Raw genomic sequence first — 15548 nt, 5'->3', positions numbered from 1 at the left:
CCTGTATGTGTGCTGGGAGGGCACATCTCAGCACAAAGGTGTTTACATTTGAGATGCATATAGGAGGCCTCTCTGTGTTAAAGCCCACCCGCCGAGAGGCCTTATATATGCGGACGGATGGCGGGAAGAGGTTAATAAGCAACATATGTATAAAAAAATTACTAGAATATATCAACCATGGACCCTCTATAAGTCAATAGATGCCCTCCCATAACTGGATGACCGTGCTACAAGCTACAAAGCTGTTTTTTGTCAAGTGATTAAAGTGTATCTAAGCCACAATTTTTTTTTTATATTGCGGTTTACCAATCCTTAGGTAGGTGTGGTCGCTGCTTTTTTTTTTTTTTTTTTTTATGTTTTTAAACTTCCTTTCCTTTATTTTGACCTGGTGATCTTACCAATAACACAATTCCTGTCTTAAGCCCCATACACACGGTAGGACTTTTTGACAATAAAAACTTCAAATTGAGCAGGTTTTCAAAAAAATCCGACCGTGTGTACGCTCCATCGGACAAACTTTTTCGGTTTTCATCGGACAAAAGTTTGCTCTGCAAACTAACAAACTTTTCGGCAACAAAAGTCCTACGGTGCAAAGTCCTATCATGTGTACAGAAATCCATCAGACTTTTGTCCAAAGTACAAACACGTATGCTCAGAACCAATGTTAAAATCAACCAACAATAGCAGAAGTTGACCAAAGGGTGGCGGTAAATAGCAAAAAAAACATGTGATGTTGGGAAAGTTTGCAGAAAAGTCCTGCCGTGTGTATGCTCTGGGTGTGCCCGGCCAACTCCCTTCAAACAAAAATCCACAGAAAAGTTTGTTTGAAGTCCGATCGTGTGTATGAGGCTTTAGAGTGGCTCTATTGAAGAGCAACAGAGACATTATTGGACAGCGGCATTGTTTGAGAAAGTAGTGGTCATAGATTGATCGAAATTCGGCTGGTTCAGCAGAGTCACTGCTAGATAAAAATCCATCTCTTGATTGGTTTCCCGCAAATGGGAATGTTGGGAAATTCTTGTTTAATCAGTCCTGCAGCCAACTGGAGGAATGCGGAGACGTCCCGCTGGCAGGGAGGATTCCTTTATCCACTTTGCTTGCATGTATGTGGACTGACCCATGTTCACATGATATGCATATTTTTTTGCTGTTATGTCTTATATGTGCAACAAACTGTAATAAATCTACGTTTTTACTACCATGATATGTTTTTTTGGCTTACCATATTCACCTCCATTTAAAGTCCCAGGGCGAACCGTATGTATGTATATGTGTGTATATATATATATATATATATATATATATATATATAGTTGTCCCGATACCACTTTTTTTAGGACCGAGTACAAGTACCGATACTTTTTTTCATGTACTCGCCGATACCGAATACCGATACTTTTTTTTAAAATGCAGCCATGTGTCCCCAAATGCAGCCATGTCCCTAAATTCAGCCTTGTCCCTAAATGCAGCCTTGTGTCCCCAAAGAGAAAGCCAAGCCCCCCCCCCCCCACCCCTGCCGACATCTAGTTGATTTGCGTCTGGGGAACATAACAGCTTTCATTTGAATAGCTGTGTGTTCCCCGCCGCGCCTCATCATGTATAGACACTCCCCCTTGCCCGGGCACTTTGATAGACAGATCACCCGTCCAATCCTGGGACGGGTGATCTGCCTATCAAAGTTTCCGGCTTTTGGCTTTCTCTTAGGGGACTAGGCGGCAGCAGCTCTCCTCTCCTCCATACTCGGACTGCTCTGCTCCACTCTCCGCCCGCTCTCGGGGTAAAAAAAAAAGTATCGGTAAAGCATTGGGAGCATTTGCGCGAGTACAAGTACTCGCACAAATGCTCAGTATCGGTCCCGATACTAGTATCAGTATCGGGACAACCCTAATATATATATATATTGTAATAGGGGTTGGGGTGATGTTGGGGGTGACACCAGACCTTATATTATGTTTCTTGTGTGGGTGAAGGATTCCGTTCCTTTTTGATTGGTCACTTGGCTGATCAAAAAAAAATAAAAATAAATCCACCTTTGGCCAGTGTTAGACAGACTAGAAGATTTAGACAAGAACTTCCAACTTTTTCTGTTCCAGCATGAATATGCCCCTGTGAAGACAGAAACTAGCTAGTAGATTTAGATGGACTCTACATAAGTGACTAACAAATAAAGCCTAACTCCAGCTAAAAAAGGTTTTGTATCAATGAATAAAAACTCGTCATTGTCCTTTACCAGTATGCCAGAACTTGGTGATGTTCAATATAATGGAAAGCCGTGGGATGCCCATATATGCTTCTTGAGACCTACTTGCCCAACATCATTGTAACTTACTATATCGGCCGCATGCTCGATGAAAACATGATCTCCAAATCGGATTTTGCGAACGACATCAGCCGGAACATCTGTTCTCAGTCTGTGCTGAGTCTTTATCAGCTGTAGGAGGCGCTTATTTGGGAAGGCGTCTTCTGTGCAGATGTATACAGCCCCTAGATCAAAATATCATTGTCTGAATTAACAGGAAGGTACAGTGTATAGTCAGTGGGAGCAGATTGACATATTATTGCAGTGTCCACCACAAAGCGATTGCAAGATAATCTGATCGTTTGGCTTGTTTAAAGGGTTGCCGGGGATTTGCTCTTTCACTTGGACCCATTACTTGTCATCACTTTCACTCTCTGCTCTCAGTTCATCTGAATGGGTGACTAATAATGCCCTGTACACACGATCGGAAATTTCCGATGGGATAAAATCTGATGGAATTTTCCATCGGAATTCCGTTCAAGCTGTCTTGCATACACACAGTCAGACCAAATTCGGACCGTCCAAAACGCGTGACGTAAAACACTAGGACGAGCCGAGAAAAATTCAGTTCAATGCTCCCGAGCCTGCGTCGACTTGATTTTGAGCATGCGTGTTTTTTTCTCCGTCGGAGTTCCACACCGACGATCGGAATTTGTGATAGAAATTGTTCTCTTTCTAAACTCCGACGGGAAAAAAGTCAGATGGGGCCCACACACGGTCGAAATATCCGATGAAAAAATTCCGTCTGACTTTTTTCAATGGAAATTACGATTGTGTGTAGAAGGTATAAGGGATATATTGAGAGAGCAGAATGAATTGTAGACAAAGGAAATTGATGCAGAAAGGAAAGGTGTTAATGTAGACACAACGGCCCGGATTCAGATACATTATCGTATCCATCGGCGGGCGTAGCATATCTCAGATACACTACGCCGCCGTAACTTAGGGCGCAAGTTCTGTATTCAGAAAGAACTTGCGCCCTAGATTACGGAGGCGTAGTGTAAATGTGTCGGCGTAAGCCCGCCTAATTCAAATGTAGATGATGTGGGCGTGTTTTATTTAAATTACTTGTGACCCCACGTAATTGACGTTTCTTACGAACGGCGCAAGCGCCGTCCGTGAACGTTTCCAAGTGCACATGCTCCAAATTACGCCGCAAACTGTCAATGCTTTCGACGTGAACGTAACTTACGTACAGCCCTATTCGCGAACGACTTACGCAAACAACGTAAAATACGACGCTGTTCGTACGTTTTCGACGTCCATACCTAACATGACTTACCCCTGCTTTATGAGGGGTAACTTTACGCCGGAAAAAGCCTGACGTAAAAAAATGCGCCGGGCGGACGTACGTTTCTGAATCGGCGTATCTACCCAATCTGCATATTCCTCACGTAAATCTATGGAAGCTCCACCTAGCGTTCAGCGTAAATATGCAACCAAGGTCGGATCTTAGGGAAATCTATGCGTAACTGATTCTAAGAATCAGGCGCATAGATACGACAGGGTATCCGGAGATACGCCGTCGTAACTCGTATCTGAATCCGGGCCAACATTAAGAAACAGGATGAATTGGGAATTTACGTTTTTCGACTTTAGTTATGCATTAAAGCTGTATTAAAAAAAAAAAAAAATTTAAACCGCTGACATGCATGCGCAGCTCAGAGTACATTGCGCCACCTGCTTTGTGCCGTGAAGAAATGACTCCTGTGCGCATGCAAGTAAGTCTATCATGTGCTGCTGTGCATAATAGCACAATAAAGCATAAACCTCCCGGGGACTGTAAAGAATATTTTTTTAAACTAATAAAAGTTAGGTTTTATAGGTTGAGTTTTTTTCATTTCATAAGATTAAAAGACAGGGTGCTCAATGCCAGTTACATGGCAATGCAAAACTGGTATAGGTGACAAACATCAGTGAAATACATATACCTCATATTCTAGTAATCTTCTTTTACTTTTATAGAAAGTAAAAACAAAAATTTAGAAAGACACTGCACCCAATTTTATTAATCACTGAAATACACTTTCACCGCAAGATCTCCGCTATGTACAGTTTAATAAAAACATACAGATTACAATGTCACCATTTTTGATCAATTCTGAACTTTTTTTTATTTTTATATTTTACACATCCATATATTTGAGGCTTACCTGCTCCAAGACCACCATAGGTCTCTGGGTACTGAACAGAAAGGCACAGCTGCAGGGCTATCTGAGTCTTTCCTGCGGAGCTCTCTCCTGCCAGCTCTGTAATGCCCACCAGGGGGAGCCCTCCTCTCAGCAGATTATTTAGAACTCCACATCCGAGGCTCAGTTTCTGGTGCTGTGCGGGGAATCTGGACTTTTCTGTGTAGAGCTGCAAAGCTGAAATCCATCAAAATGGTCAGAAAAAAAAATTCATGTCCCTTTCAAGTCAAACGTAAAGGCATACAGGCCCTATCAACAGGTTTGGGGGGGGGGGGGGTTGGGTTTGGGGTATTCGAGTTGCATCACTAGAATAGTGGTATACACTAGGGGCCAGATTCACAGTCAGCGGCGTAAATGTAGGCGGGCGTAGCGTATCGTAGTTACGCTACGCCGCCACAACTTAGAGAGGCAAGTGCTGTATTCACAAAGCACTTGCGTCTAAAGTTACGGAGGCGTAGCGTAAATGTGCCGGCGTAAGCGCGCCTGAATCAAATGAGGAACAGGGGGGCGTGTTTTATGTAAACTAAATTATGACCCCACGTAAATGACGCTTTTTTTTGCGAACGGCGCATGCTCAGTATCGCGTCGAATTTTCAAATTAAATTACGCCCGCTCAATGCCTAGTCGACGTGAACGTAACGTACGTCCAGCCCCATTCACGGACAACTTCCGCAAACGACGTAAAACACGACGCTGTTCCGACGTCCATACCTAACATGACTTACCCCTGCTTTATGAGGGGTAACTTTACGTTACGTTAACGTACGTTCGTGAATCGGCGTATCTAGCTCATTAGCATATTTGGCACGGAAATCTACGGAAGCGCCACCTAGCGGCCAGCGTAAATATGCACCCTAAGTTACGACGGTGTAAGAGACTTACGCCGCTCGTATCTTAGCCAAATTTATGCGTAACCGATTCTAAGAATCAGCCGCATAGATACGACGGCTCTCATTCGGACTTACGACAGCGTACATGGCGCTACGCCGTCGTAAGTCCTTTGAGAATCTGGGCCTAGATTTTTAACCACTTGATCTCCTGCAGGTTATACCCCCTTCATGACCAGGCAATTTTTTGCTATTCAGTACAGTGCTACTGGCAATTGCACAGTCATGCAACATTGTATGCAAATTAAATTTATATAATTTTTTTTTCAAACAAACAGAGCTTTCTTTTGATAGTATTTAATCACCACTGGGGTTTTTTTTTTTATTCTATATAAACAAACAAAAAAAAACAAAAAATAAAAAAATTTGGGAAAAAGAAACAAAATTTTTCTCTTAGTTTCTATTATCAAATTTTGCAAGCAAATCTTTCTTCATAAATTTAGGCCAAAATGCTAAATTTCTGTTTCTGCTACATTTATTTGGTAAAATAAACCTAAAACGGAATATATTTAGTCTGTGTGAAAGTATAGAGTCTACAAACTATGGTATTTATATTTAATAAAAATTGATGAATCCGGGTGTACTGACGGCCTATGTCATATCTTGAGGCCCTAAAATACCAGGACCGTACAAAATACCTCCAAAATGGTCTCTTTTTGGAAAGTAGACAGTCCAAGGTATTTAGTTATTGGCGTAATGAGTTTTTTTGAAGTAGTAATTTTTGGGGAAAAAATTAAGAAATTAAATAAAATGTGTTCTTTTTCCCCTCAAATTTTTATTTTTTACATACCATCAGCAATGCAGTACAGCGTCATCATATGACTGGCATGGCAGTGATCAGGGATACCGACTGGTTATGGTATGTAAAAGAATAACATTTAAATAAAAACTTTTATATATATAAAAAAATAATTATATATATATATATATATATATATATATATATATATATATATATATATATATATATATATATATATATATATATACATATTAATTTAACATATTTTTTTTGTTTACATACTGTCATCACGGTAGTTCAGCGTCACAATAGTGACACTGTACTACTCTAAGTGAAGGGGGTGATCAGGGATTTTTTTCTTTACTCATTTCAACTGTCATGAATGGCTTTCACAATTAATACTATTATGATGAGGCGATTGGCCACAGCTATCAGATGGTACAGGGTGCCGTGACTGGCCTGGGTACCATGTGAGCACTGATGACCAATCACAGATCACACACAATACGCTACATATGATCAGCCCAATAAAGTAGTTGTAAACACTTGCATATACTCAGTGAAGCGAATAGCCTCAGGTAAAACATAGAGATGAAACAAATCCCCCTACATAAGTCTTACTTGTTTATCTGCAACTGTCTATTCTCTACATCCATTCAAAAGTGCAGAATTGCCATAAAATCCTTCTTCATCTGTCAGTATCACAGTTGAGGGGGCGGAGAGCTGCAGTTAGTGCGCTTGTACAATATATTATGAGCCAATTGGAGGAAAGGGACACCCTTCCTTCACACAGCACAGGAACAAAGGAACATGCAGAGCTGTGTTGTGAATAGACAAGCTGTATGCCGAGATCTCCTTCCCCATCGCAAATGTATCTCATGTGTTTCGGGAACCAAGCACCAGAGAGAAACAACACTTAGAGCTTTGGAGATAGACAAGTAAACACTACAGATATATGTTCAGATTTCATGACTGAGGTTTAAAACCACTTTAAGATTTGTTTAGGGGGTTAAATGACTGACTGAGGATTTTAGCTTTTGTAATGTGCTGCAAACCTTTCGGTAGCTGTCCAGGATGATGTAGACACCATTTAAAAAAAATAATTGTGCAGAGCTTAACGAAGGTTCATTTGGTTTGATTTTTTTCCAGTATACATTTTAAATAAATAGCTGCAGATGACTTTACCTGTAAGTGCTGAATGTTTCTGGAGAGCTGCGCCAGTTGCTTTCTGTAAGTCATAGATGTCAGTAATGGAGAGCTGAGTCACTTTCTGCAAATCCCCAATAGAGGAAATAAGAAGGTCTTTGGGAGACTTAATGTTTGCTGAAAATAAGACACAACATGTTATCAGTGGCCAGTATCTTCCAATCACACTTAGGCTGACCATACATAAGCAATTTTCTTTCCTTCATCCACGGTTTGCAGCAAAGAAAATCACTTGTTTCCTATAGCGGGCAGCAGTAATCACACACAAAAAAAAACCCAGACAGGTTGGTTGTACTGAAGTTGATTGATAGAACAACTTTAGTACAACCAGTCTGCCCATAGATGGATCAAAATTAGACCGGTTCCTGCTAAACCGGACAAATTTAGTTTTGTTTATGGCCGGTGTTCAATGGAAAAATGCATCCGACGATCTACGCATGCGCAGATCCAGCTGATATGCTGATCAGCTGGCATGACGTCAACACTGCGAATGTGAAGATAGTCTGAGCCATTATCTGATGATCTGCAAATGGAGAATGTAATCGTGCAACACATCGAAATCCACCTGTCACGAGATTAGTCAATTCTCCTGCATGAGCAATGAGGCGGGCAGAATCTGACGATTACATTCTCTTTTTGCAGATTGTCGGATAACGACCAAGACTATCTTTGCATGCGCAGTGTTGACACCATCATGCCCTGGCAGTGAGGTCACAAGGGGGCATGGCCTCCGGAAGATGTAATCCGATTGCCAAGCCCCCATCGCTATTTAAGAAATGCAGGACATTGGCGCCAACAGATCAGCGGGACGCAGCATCGGAGGAGGGATGCCGTCGGGAACAGTGGCAGAGGAAGAACAACACCAGACAAAGAAGAGCAGAAGAAGAAGCAGGTGGAGAAGAAGAAGGAGGAGAAGGAGGAAGACCGGAAGAAGAGCAGAAGAAGAAGCAGGGGGAGAAGCAGGGGGAGAAGGAGAAGGGGGAAGAGAAGAAGCAGAGCAGAAGAAGAAGCAGCAGGAGGAGAAGGAGAAGGAGAAGGGGGGAAAGAAGAAGAAAGAAGAAGACATTTTTAAGAAGAGCAGAAGAAGAAGAAGCAGGAGAAGGGAGAAGAAGAGAAGAAGAAGCAGGAGAAGGGGGAAGACAAGAAGAAGCAGAAGAAGGAGGATAAGGAGAAGGGGGAAGACAAGAAGAAGCAGAAGGAGGAGGAGAAGGAGAAGGGGGAAGACAAGAAGAAGGAGGAGAAGGAGAAGGGGGAAGACAAGGAGAAGGAGAAGGGGGAAGAGAAGGAGAAGGAGGAGAAGGGGGAAGACAAGAAGAAGCAGGAGGAGGAGAAGGAGGAGAAGGAGAAGGGGGAAGACAAGAAGAAGGAGGAGAAGGAGAAGAAGGGGGAAGACAAGACGAAGGAGGAGAAGGAGAAGAAGGGGGAAGACAAGAAGAAGCAGAAGAAGGAGGAGAAGGAGAAGGGGGAAGACAAGAAGAAGAAGAAGCAGGAGGAGAAGGAGAAGGGGGAAGACAAGAAGAAGAAGAAGCAGGAGGAGAAGGAGAAGGGGGAAGACAAGAAGAAGCAGGAGGAGAAGGAGAAGGGGGAAGACAAGAAGAAGCAGAAGGGGGAAGAGAAGAAGAGCAGAAGAAGAAGCATGAGAAGGGGAAGAGAAGAAGAAGCAGGAGAAGGGGGGGGGGAAGACAAGAAGAAGCAGAAGGAGGAGAAGGAGAAGGGGGAAGACAAGAAGAAGCAGGAGAAGGAGAAGGGGGAAGACAAGAAGAAGGAGAAGGGGGAAGAGAAGAAAAAGGAGGAGAAGGAGAAGGGGGAAGACAAGAAGAAGCAGAAGAAGGAGAAGAGGGAAGACAAGAAGAAGCAGAAGGAGAAGGGGGAAGAGAAGAAGCAGCGCAGAAGAAGAAGCAGGAGGAGAAGGAGAAGGGGGAAGAGAAGAAGAGCAGAAGAAGAAGCAAGAGGAGAAGGGGGAAGAGAAGAAGAGCAGAAGAAGGGGGACGAGAAGTAGAGAAAAAGAAGAAGCAGGAGGAGAAGGAGAAAGGGGAAGAGAAGAGCAGAAGAAGAAGGGGGACGAGAAGAAGAGCAGAAGAAGAAGAAGCAGGAGGAGAAGGAGAAAGGGGAAGAGAAGAGCAGAAGAAGAAGGAGAAAGGGGAAGAGAAGAGGAGAAGGAGAAGGGGGAAGAGAAGAAGGAAGAGAAGAGCAGAAGAAGAAGGGGGGAGAGAAGAAGAGCAGAAGAAGAAGAAGGGGGGAGAGAAGAAGAAGCAGGAGGAGAGGGAGAAAGGGGAAGAGAAGAGCAGAAGAAGAAGGAGAAAGGGGAAGAGAAGAGGAGAAGGAGAAGGGGGAAGAGAAGAAGGAAGAGAAGAGCAGAAGAAGAAGAAGAAGAAGAAGAAGAAGAAGAAGAAGAAGAAGGGGGGAGAGAAGAAGAGAAGAAGGAGAAGGAAGGGGGGAGAGAAGAAGAGCAGAAAAAGAAGCAGGAGAAGGGGCAAGAGAAGACAAAAGAAGAAGACATTTTTAATAAAAGACTTGTCAAAAACTGTCTACTGTATTTTTTAACACTACACTACTTTTTTTTTGGTGCATGGGTACCCCCATACTCATTCACATGGGGGGCGGGATCTGGGGGATAAGCCCCCCGCCCACAGATTCATTGCTGTGAGGCACTAATGGCAATGCATAAGTGAGAAAAAAGGGCACTACCATATCAATATCACAAAGCTGTGTGAAACACTTCCTAATGACGCGCGCATGCGTGAAATGCATAGAAGAGAGGCTTAAGACGCATATTCTTAGGAGCGATTGAGTTCTGCTGTGTTTTTTGGAACGCACGCCACTTGCGCAGGGCAGACGGATCGGATTTCACAGATCCCTGAGCTGCAAACATGTTGGTGCCTTACAAAGACTGCATATATGTAAGTACAATACACAATTGTTTTAAGAACCATCCAAAATAAAAAACGTTATTACACTATCATCTGCCTATATGTGGCTCATTGGTGGAGCCGTCTTTGTAGAGCCTGTGATTGGGAACGGAGAAAGAAGATTAAATGGATTTATTTTGGCTTATCGATTGAGGAGCAAGATTTACACATATCCATGCTTGCTGGCCGAATGTTTCTGGTGAGCGCAATAGATTATCTCGCTTTGGGTGGAGCGCTGGATTTGACAAACACAAGTTGGAGTTCAATGTTTGGACTATTTACACAGAACTTTAATATTTTTTCAATATATATTTTTTAATGTTTTTTGTCACAATAGAGTATTTTTCTTTTGGTACTACACCATTTATAATTTGTATGGCATTTTTTTATATTTATGGTTTTATAATAATTAGGCATGTTATAAACTGAGCACACAGTTTTGTGATATTGACAAGGTACTAGGTAGCGTCCTTTTTTTCCTCACTTATTCATCTCTTGTATCATATCTGCTGTTGTTTCATGAACCACACTTGCCCCCCCCCCCCCATGTCAAGAAAGCGGACCACCACTGGTCCAACAATGTGATAATGGGCCCCCACTATATGAATAAATAAAATATAGAGCTATGCTGTAACCAGAAGCATGATCCAAGAAATCTGCATCTCAATGAGACATCTTACCCTTGATAACAGCGGAGATGATACGAGGATGCACATCCAGCTGAGTCCAGTCCATGTCTTCATGAGGATTTCTGAAAGAAAACATTATTTGTTAAAAACGGGGGGCTGGATTCAGATGGAATGGTCTATCTATGTGGCGTCGTAACGTATCTTAGATACGTTACGCCACCGTAAATTTGGGCGCAAGTTCCGTGTTCAGAAAGAACTGGCGCCCTTAGTACGGCGGCGTAACGTATTTGGTCCGGCGTAAGCCCACCTAATTCAAATGAGGATGATGTGGGCGTGTTTTATGTATATTAACTGTGACCCCGCGTATTTGACGTATGGCGCATTGCACCGTCCGTAGAATATCCCAGTGTGCATTGCCCCAAAGTACGCCGCAAGGACGTATTGGTTTCGACGTGAACGTAAATGACGCCCAGCCCTATTCGCGAACGACTTACGCAAACAACGTAAAATTTTCAAAACTCGGCGTGGGAACGACGTCCATACTTAACATTAGCTACGCCTCATATAGCAGGGGTAACTATACGCCGAAAAAAGCCTAACGTAAAAAAATGCGCCGGCGGGACGTACGTTTCTGAATCGGCGTATATACCTAATTAGCATATTCCTCGCGTAAATATACGGAAGCGCCACCTAGCGGCCAGCGTAAATATGCAGCCTAAGATACGACGGTGTAAGACACTTACGCCGGTTGGATCTTAGGGAAATCTATGCGTAACTGATTCTCTGAATCAGGCGCATAGATACGACGGCCGGACTCAGAGATACGCCGTCGTATCTCGTATCTGAATCCAGCCCATGGCGGTGTCCGCACAGAGTGGTTATCTATCATCGTCATAAGATTCAGCTCCAGGGTTTGCCAATGACGAGTCCAGGACAGGAGATATACAGAAAACACGCACTGGACCCTAGTACAATAAAAAAAAAAAAAAAGCATCTAAAATGCACCCGGAAATACATCAAAAATGTTCTGGAAGGCTCCAAAAACACTTAGGCTGCATTCACACCTTCGCGTATGCGTTTTGCGGCGACAAAAAATAGGCTTTTTGTCCCGTGGATTTGCGGCGACAAAACGCGTCGTTTTTAACCACGTTTTTTTTTACATTGTATCGTCGGCTATGCGGAACGCCTAAGCCGCCGATACGCGCGTCGAAAAAGGGTCCGGGACTTTTTTGAAATTCGGCGTTCTATCGACGTACGGCGTTCTGCGTTAGGAGATGTGAACAGTCTCCATAGAGAACAATGCAATTTCAACCCTCCGGCGTATTGTAGCGTCGGGCTACAGGCGACAAAACGCCTAGGTGTGAATGAAGCCTTATGCAGAAACGTGTCCGGAGCGGATCTGGAATATTTTTGTGGTGTGTATCGGCCATAAGGCAAACCTGTCATTTAAACACTTCCACAGATGGCCAATTCTGGCATTCCTCTCCTACATGTAAAAAAAAAAAAAAAAAAAAAAAAAAGCATCATTTTGTTTCCTAGAAAATTACTCAAAACCCCCAAATATTTATTTATATATTTTAGCAGAGACCCTAGGGAATCAAATGGCGGTTGATGCAACTTTTTTATGTCACACAGAATTTGCACAGCAATTTTTCAAATGCGATTTTTTGGGAGGGGAACAAAAAACACTTTCATGAATGATAAAAAAAACAAAAAAAAACACAATATTTACTATATTTCTACTTTACTCTCTGTGTGGGTGTGTTCCCGATCCGAAGATTCTCTGTTCCGTGTTTTCTGCTGCAGTGGCAGGGCGTGCACCACACCTCACAGAAGCATGACACGGCTCTTTGCTCATGTGATCGGCTGTGTCCAATCACAGCCAATCACATGTAAACACGGAAGTGCAGGTAATAGGCTCTCCTCACACTGACAGAGTGTGAGGAATGGAGAGCCGATCAGTGGCATCTCCTCACAGGGGAGACGTGTACACATAATCAGTGACGCCCCAACAGTGCCGGTCAGTGCTGCCTTTCATTGCCCATCAGTGCCCCCTCAGCGCTCACCAGTGCTGCTTCATCAGTGCCCACTCAGCATCACTGATCAGTGCAGCCTCATCAGTGCCCACTCATCATTGATTAGTGCAGCCTCATCAGCGCCCACCAGTGCCGTCTCAGCATCCACTCATCAGTGCCCACTCATCATCACCGATCACTGCAGCCTTATCAGTGCCCACTCATCATTGATCAATGCAGCCTCAGCGCCACCCTATCAGTGCAGCCTCATCAGTGTCCACTCATCATTGATCAATGCAGCCTCATCAGCGCCCACCAGTGCCATCTCAGCATCCACTCATCATCACCTCCGATCACTGCAGCCTCAACGCCACCCACCAGTGCCCACTCATCATCACCGATCAGTGCAGCCTCATCAGTGCCCACTCATCATTGAGCAATGCAGCCTCATCAGCACCCACCAGTGCTACTTCATCAGTGCCCACTCATCATCACCAATCAGTGCCCACTCATCATTGATCAGTGCAGCCTCATTAGCGCCGCCTCAGCATCCACTCATCAGCGCCCACCAGAGCTGCTTCATCAGTGCCCACTCATCATCACCAATCAGTGTCCACTCATCATTGATCAATGCAGCCTCATCAGCGTCCACCAGTGCTACTTCATCAGTGCCCACTCATCATCACCAACCAGTGCCCACTCGTCATTGATCAATGCAGCCTCATCAGCGCCCACCAGTGCTACTTCATCAGTGCCCACTCATCATTGATCAATGCAGCCTCATCAGCGTCCACCAGTGCTACTTCATCAGTGCCCACTCATCATCACCAAACAGTGCCCACTCATCATTGATCAATGCAGCCTCATCAGCGCCGCCTCATTATCCACTCATCAGCGCCCACCAGTGCTGCTTCATCAGTGCTCACTCATCATCACCAATCAGTGCCCACTCATCATTGATCAGTGCCGCCTCATCAGCGCCCACTCATCATCACCAATCAGTGCCCACTCATCCTTGATCAGTGCAGCCTCATTAGCGCCGCCTCAGCATCCACTCATCAGCGCCCACCAGAGCTACTTCATCAGTGCCCACTCATCATCACCAATGAGTGCCCACTCATCATTGATCAATGCAGCCTCATCAGCGCCCACCAGTGCCGTCTCAGCATCCACTCATCAGCGCCCACTCATCATCGATCACTGCAGCCTCAACGCCACCCACCAGTGCCCACTCATCATCACCGATCAGTGCAGCCTCATCATTGCCCACTCATCATTGAGCAATGCAGCCTCATCAGCACCCACCAGTGCTACTTCATCAGTGCCCACTCATCATCACCAATCAGTGCCCACTCATTATTGATCAGTGCAGCCTCATTAGCGCCGCCTCAGCATCCACTCATCAGCGCCCACCAGTGCTGCTTCATCAGCACCCGCTTATCACCAATCAGTGCAGCCTCAGTGCTGCCCACTCATCATCACCGATCAGTGCAGCCTCAGCGCTGCCCACCATTGCCCACTCATCATCGATCACTGCAGCCTCAACGCCACCCACCAGTGCCCACTCATCATCACCGATCAGTGCAGCCTCATCATTGCCCACTCTTCATTGAGCAATGCAGCCTCATCAGCACCCACCAGTGCTACTTCATCAGTGCCCACTCATCATCACCAATCAGTGCCCACTCATTATTGATCAGTGCAGCCTCATTAGCGCCGCCTCAGCATCCACTCATCAGCGCCCACCAGTGCTGCTTCATCAGCACCCGCTTATCACCAATCAGTGCAGCCTCAGCGCTGCCCACTCATCATCACCGATCAGTGCAGCCTCAGTGCTGCCCACTCATCATCACCGATCAGTGCAGCCTCAGCGCTGCCCACCATTGCCCACTCATCATCACCGATCAGTGCAGCCTCAGCGCTGCCCACCATTGCCCACTCATCATCACCGATCAGTGCAGCCTCAGCGCTGCCCACCATTGCCCACTCATCATCACCGATCAGTGCAGCCTTAGTGCCTCCTCATCAGTGCCCATCATCAGTGAAGGAGAAAAATTACTTATTCACACAATTTTCTGACAGTAACTAAGACATTTTTTAGCAAAAAAAAAATCCCCAGAGGTGATTAAGTAGCACCAAAATAAAGCTCTATTTGTGTGGCAAAAATAAAATAATGAATGTGTGTACAGTGTTGCCTGCCTGCGGAGTTGTCATTCAAAGTGTGAGAGCGCTGAAAGCTGGCCTGGGCAGGAAGGGGGTAAAAGTGCCCGGTAGTCACGTGGTTAAGCACCATAACACATCCCCTGTATCGGGCTCCATGGGCCCCGGTGGGTCTCAGCTCACCTCCGCGGTCCCCACAGTACACACCGCTGCTCCTGCACCCGCCTGTCCCATCTTCTACTCACTGCGAACACCGCGCCCTCTCCGCAGCCAATCACCTTCCAGACAAACAAAGCTCCCATCCAATCACCAACCACCTCGCCGCCCGTCATCAGCCACCCCTTCCAATCATTGGCCGTGACCAGGGACAACAAACGTCACGTGCTCTCCGAATTCCGCTCCCATTGGAGCCATCTCTCTTACGCAGGACTTGGTTTAACTCTTCTGGTGCCAGCGGGAGTGACGTGCCAGCCAGTCCACTCCGCCTATCCAGCTCCGCCTATCCAACAAGG

General features: G+C 45.0%; 1 protein-coding gene across 2 annotated transcripts in view; it reads right to left on the bottom strand.

Annotated features, from left to right (window-relative positions):
- XRCC3 (X-ray repair cross complementing 3) overlaps nucleotides 1–15474 on the bottom strand; it is a 35287-nt gene extending 19813 nt beyond the window's left edge. The window contains exons 1-5 of one of the 2 annotated variants that reach the window (XM_040332357.1): nucleotides 15220–15474; nucleotides 10913–10983; nucleotides 7303–7440; nucleotides 4453–4665; nucleotides 2330–2484 (exon numbers count right to left, since the gene is read on the bottom strand). In XM_040332357.1, coding sequence (XP_040188291.1) covers nucleotides 2330–2484; nucleotides 4453–4665; nucleotides 7303–7440; nucleotides 10913–10983; nucleotides 15220–15368 — 726 coding nt within the window. In that variant the 5' untranslated portion in view covers nucleotides 15369–15474. The remainder of the gene's footprint in view (nucleotides 1–2329; nucleotides 2485–4452; nucleotides 4666–7302; nucleotides 7441–10912; nucleotides 10984–15219) is intronic. The other variant, XM_040332356.1, reaches the window with a different exon arrangement.
- Between the last annotated feature and the right edge of the window lie 74 nt (nucleotides 15475–15548).

The sequence above is a fragment of the Rana temporaria genome, chromosome 13, assembly GCF_905171775.1.
Source record: "Rana temporaria chromosome 13, aRanTem1.1, whole genome shotgun sequence".
In the NCBI taxonomy this organism is placed as follows: domain Eukaryota; kingdom Metazoa; phylum Chordata; class Amphibia; order Anura; family Ranidae; genus Rana; species Rana temporaria.
Note: the sequence above shows the minus strand (reverse complement) of the source record. Positions and strands in the feature narration are given on the sequence as shown.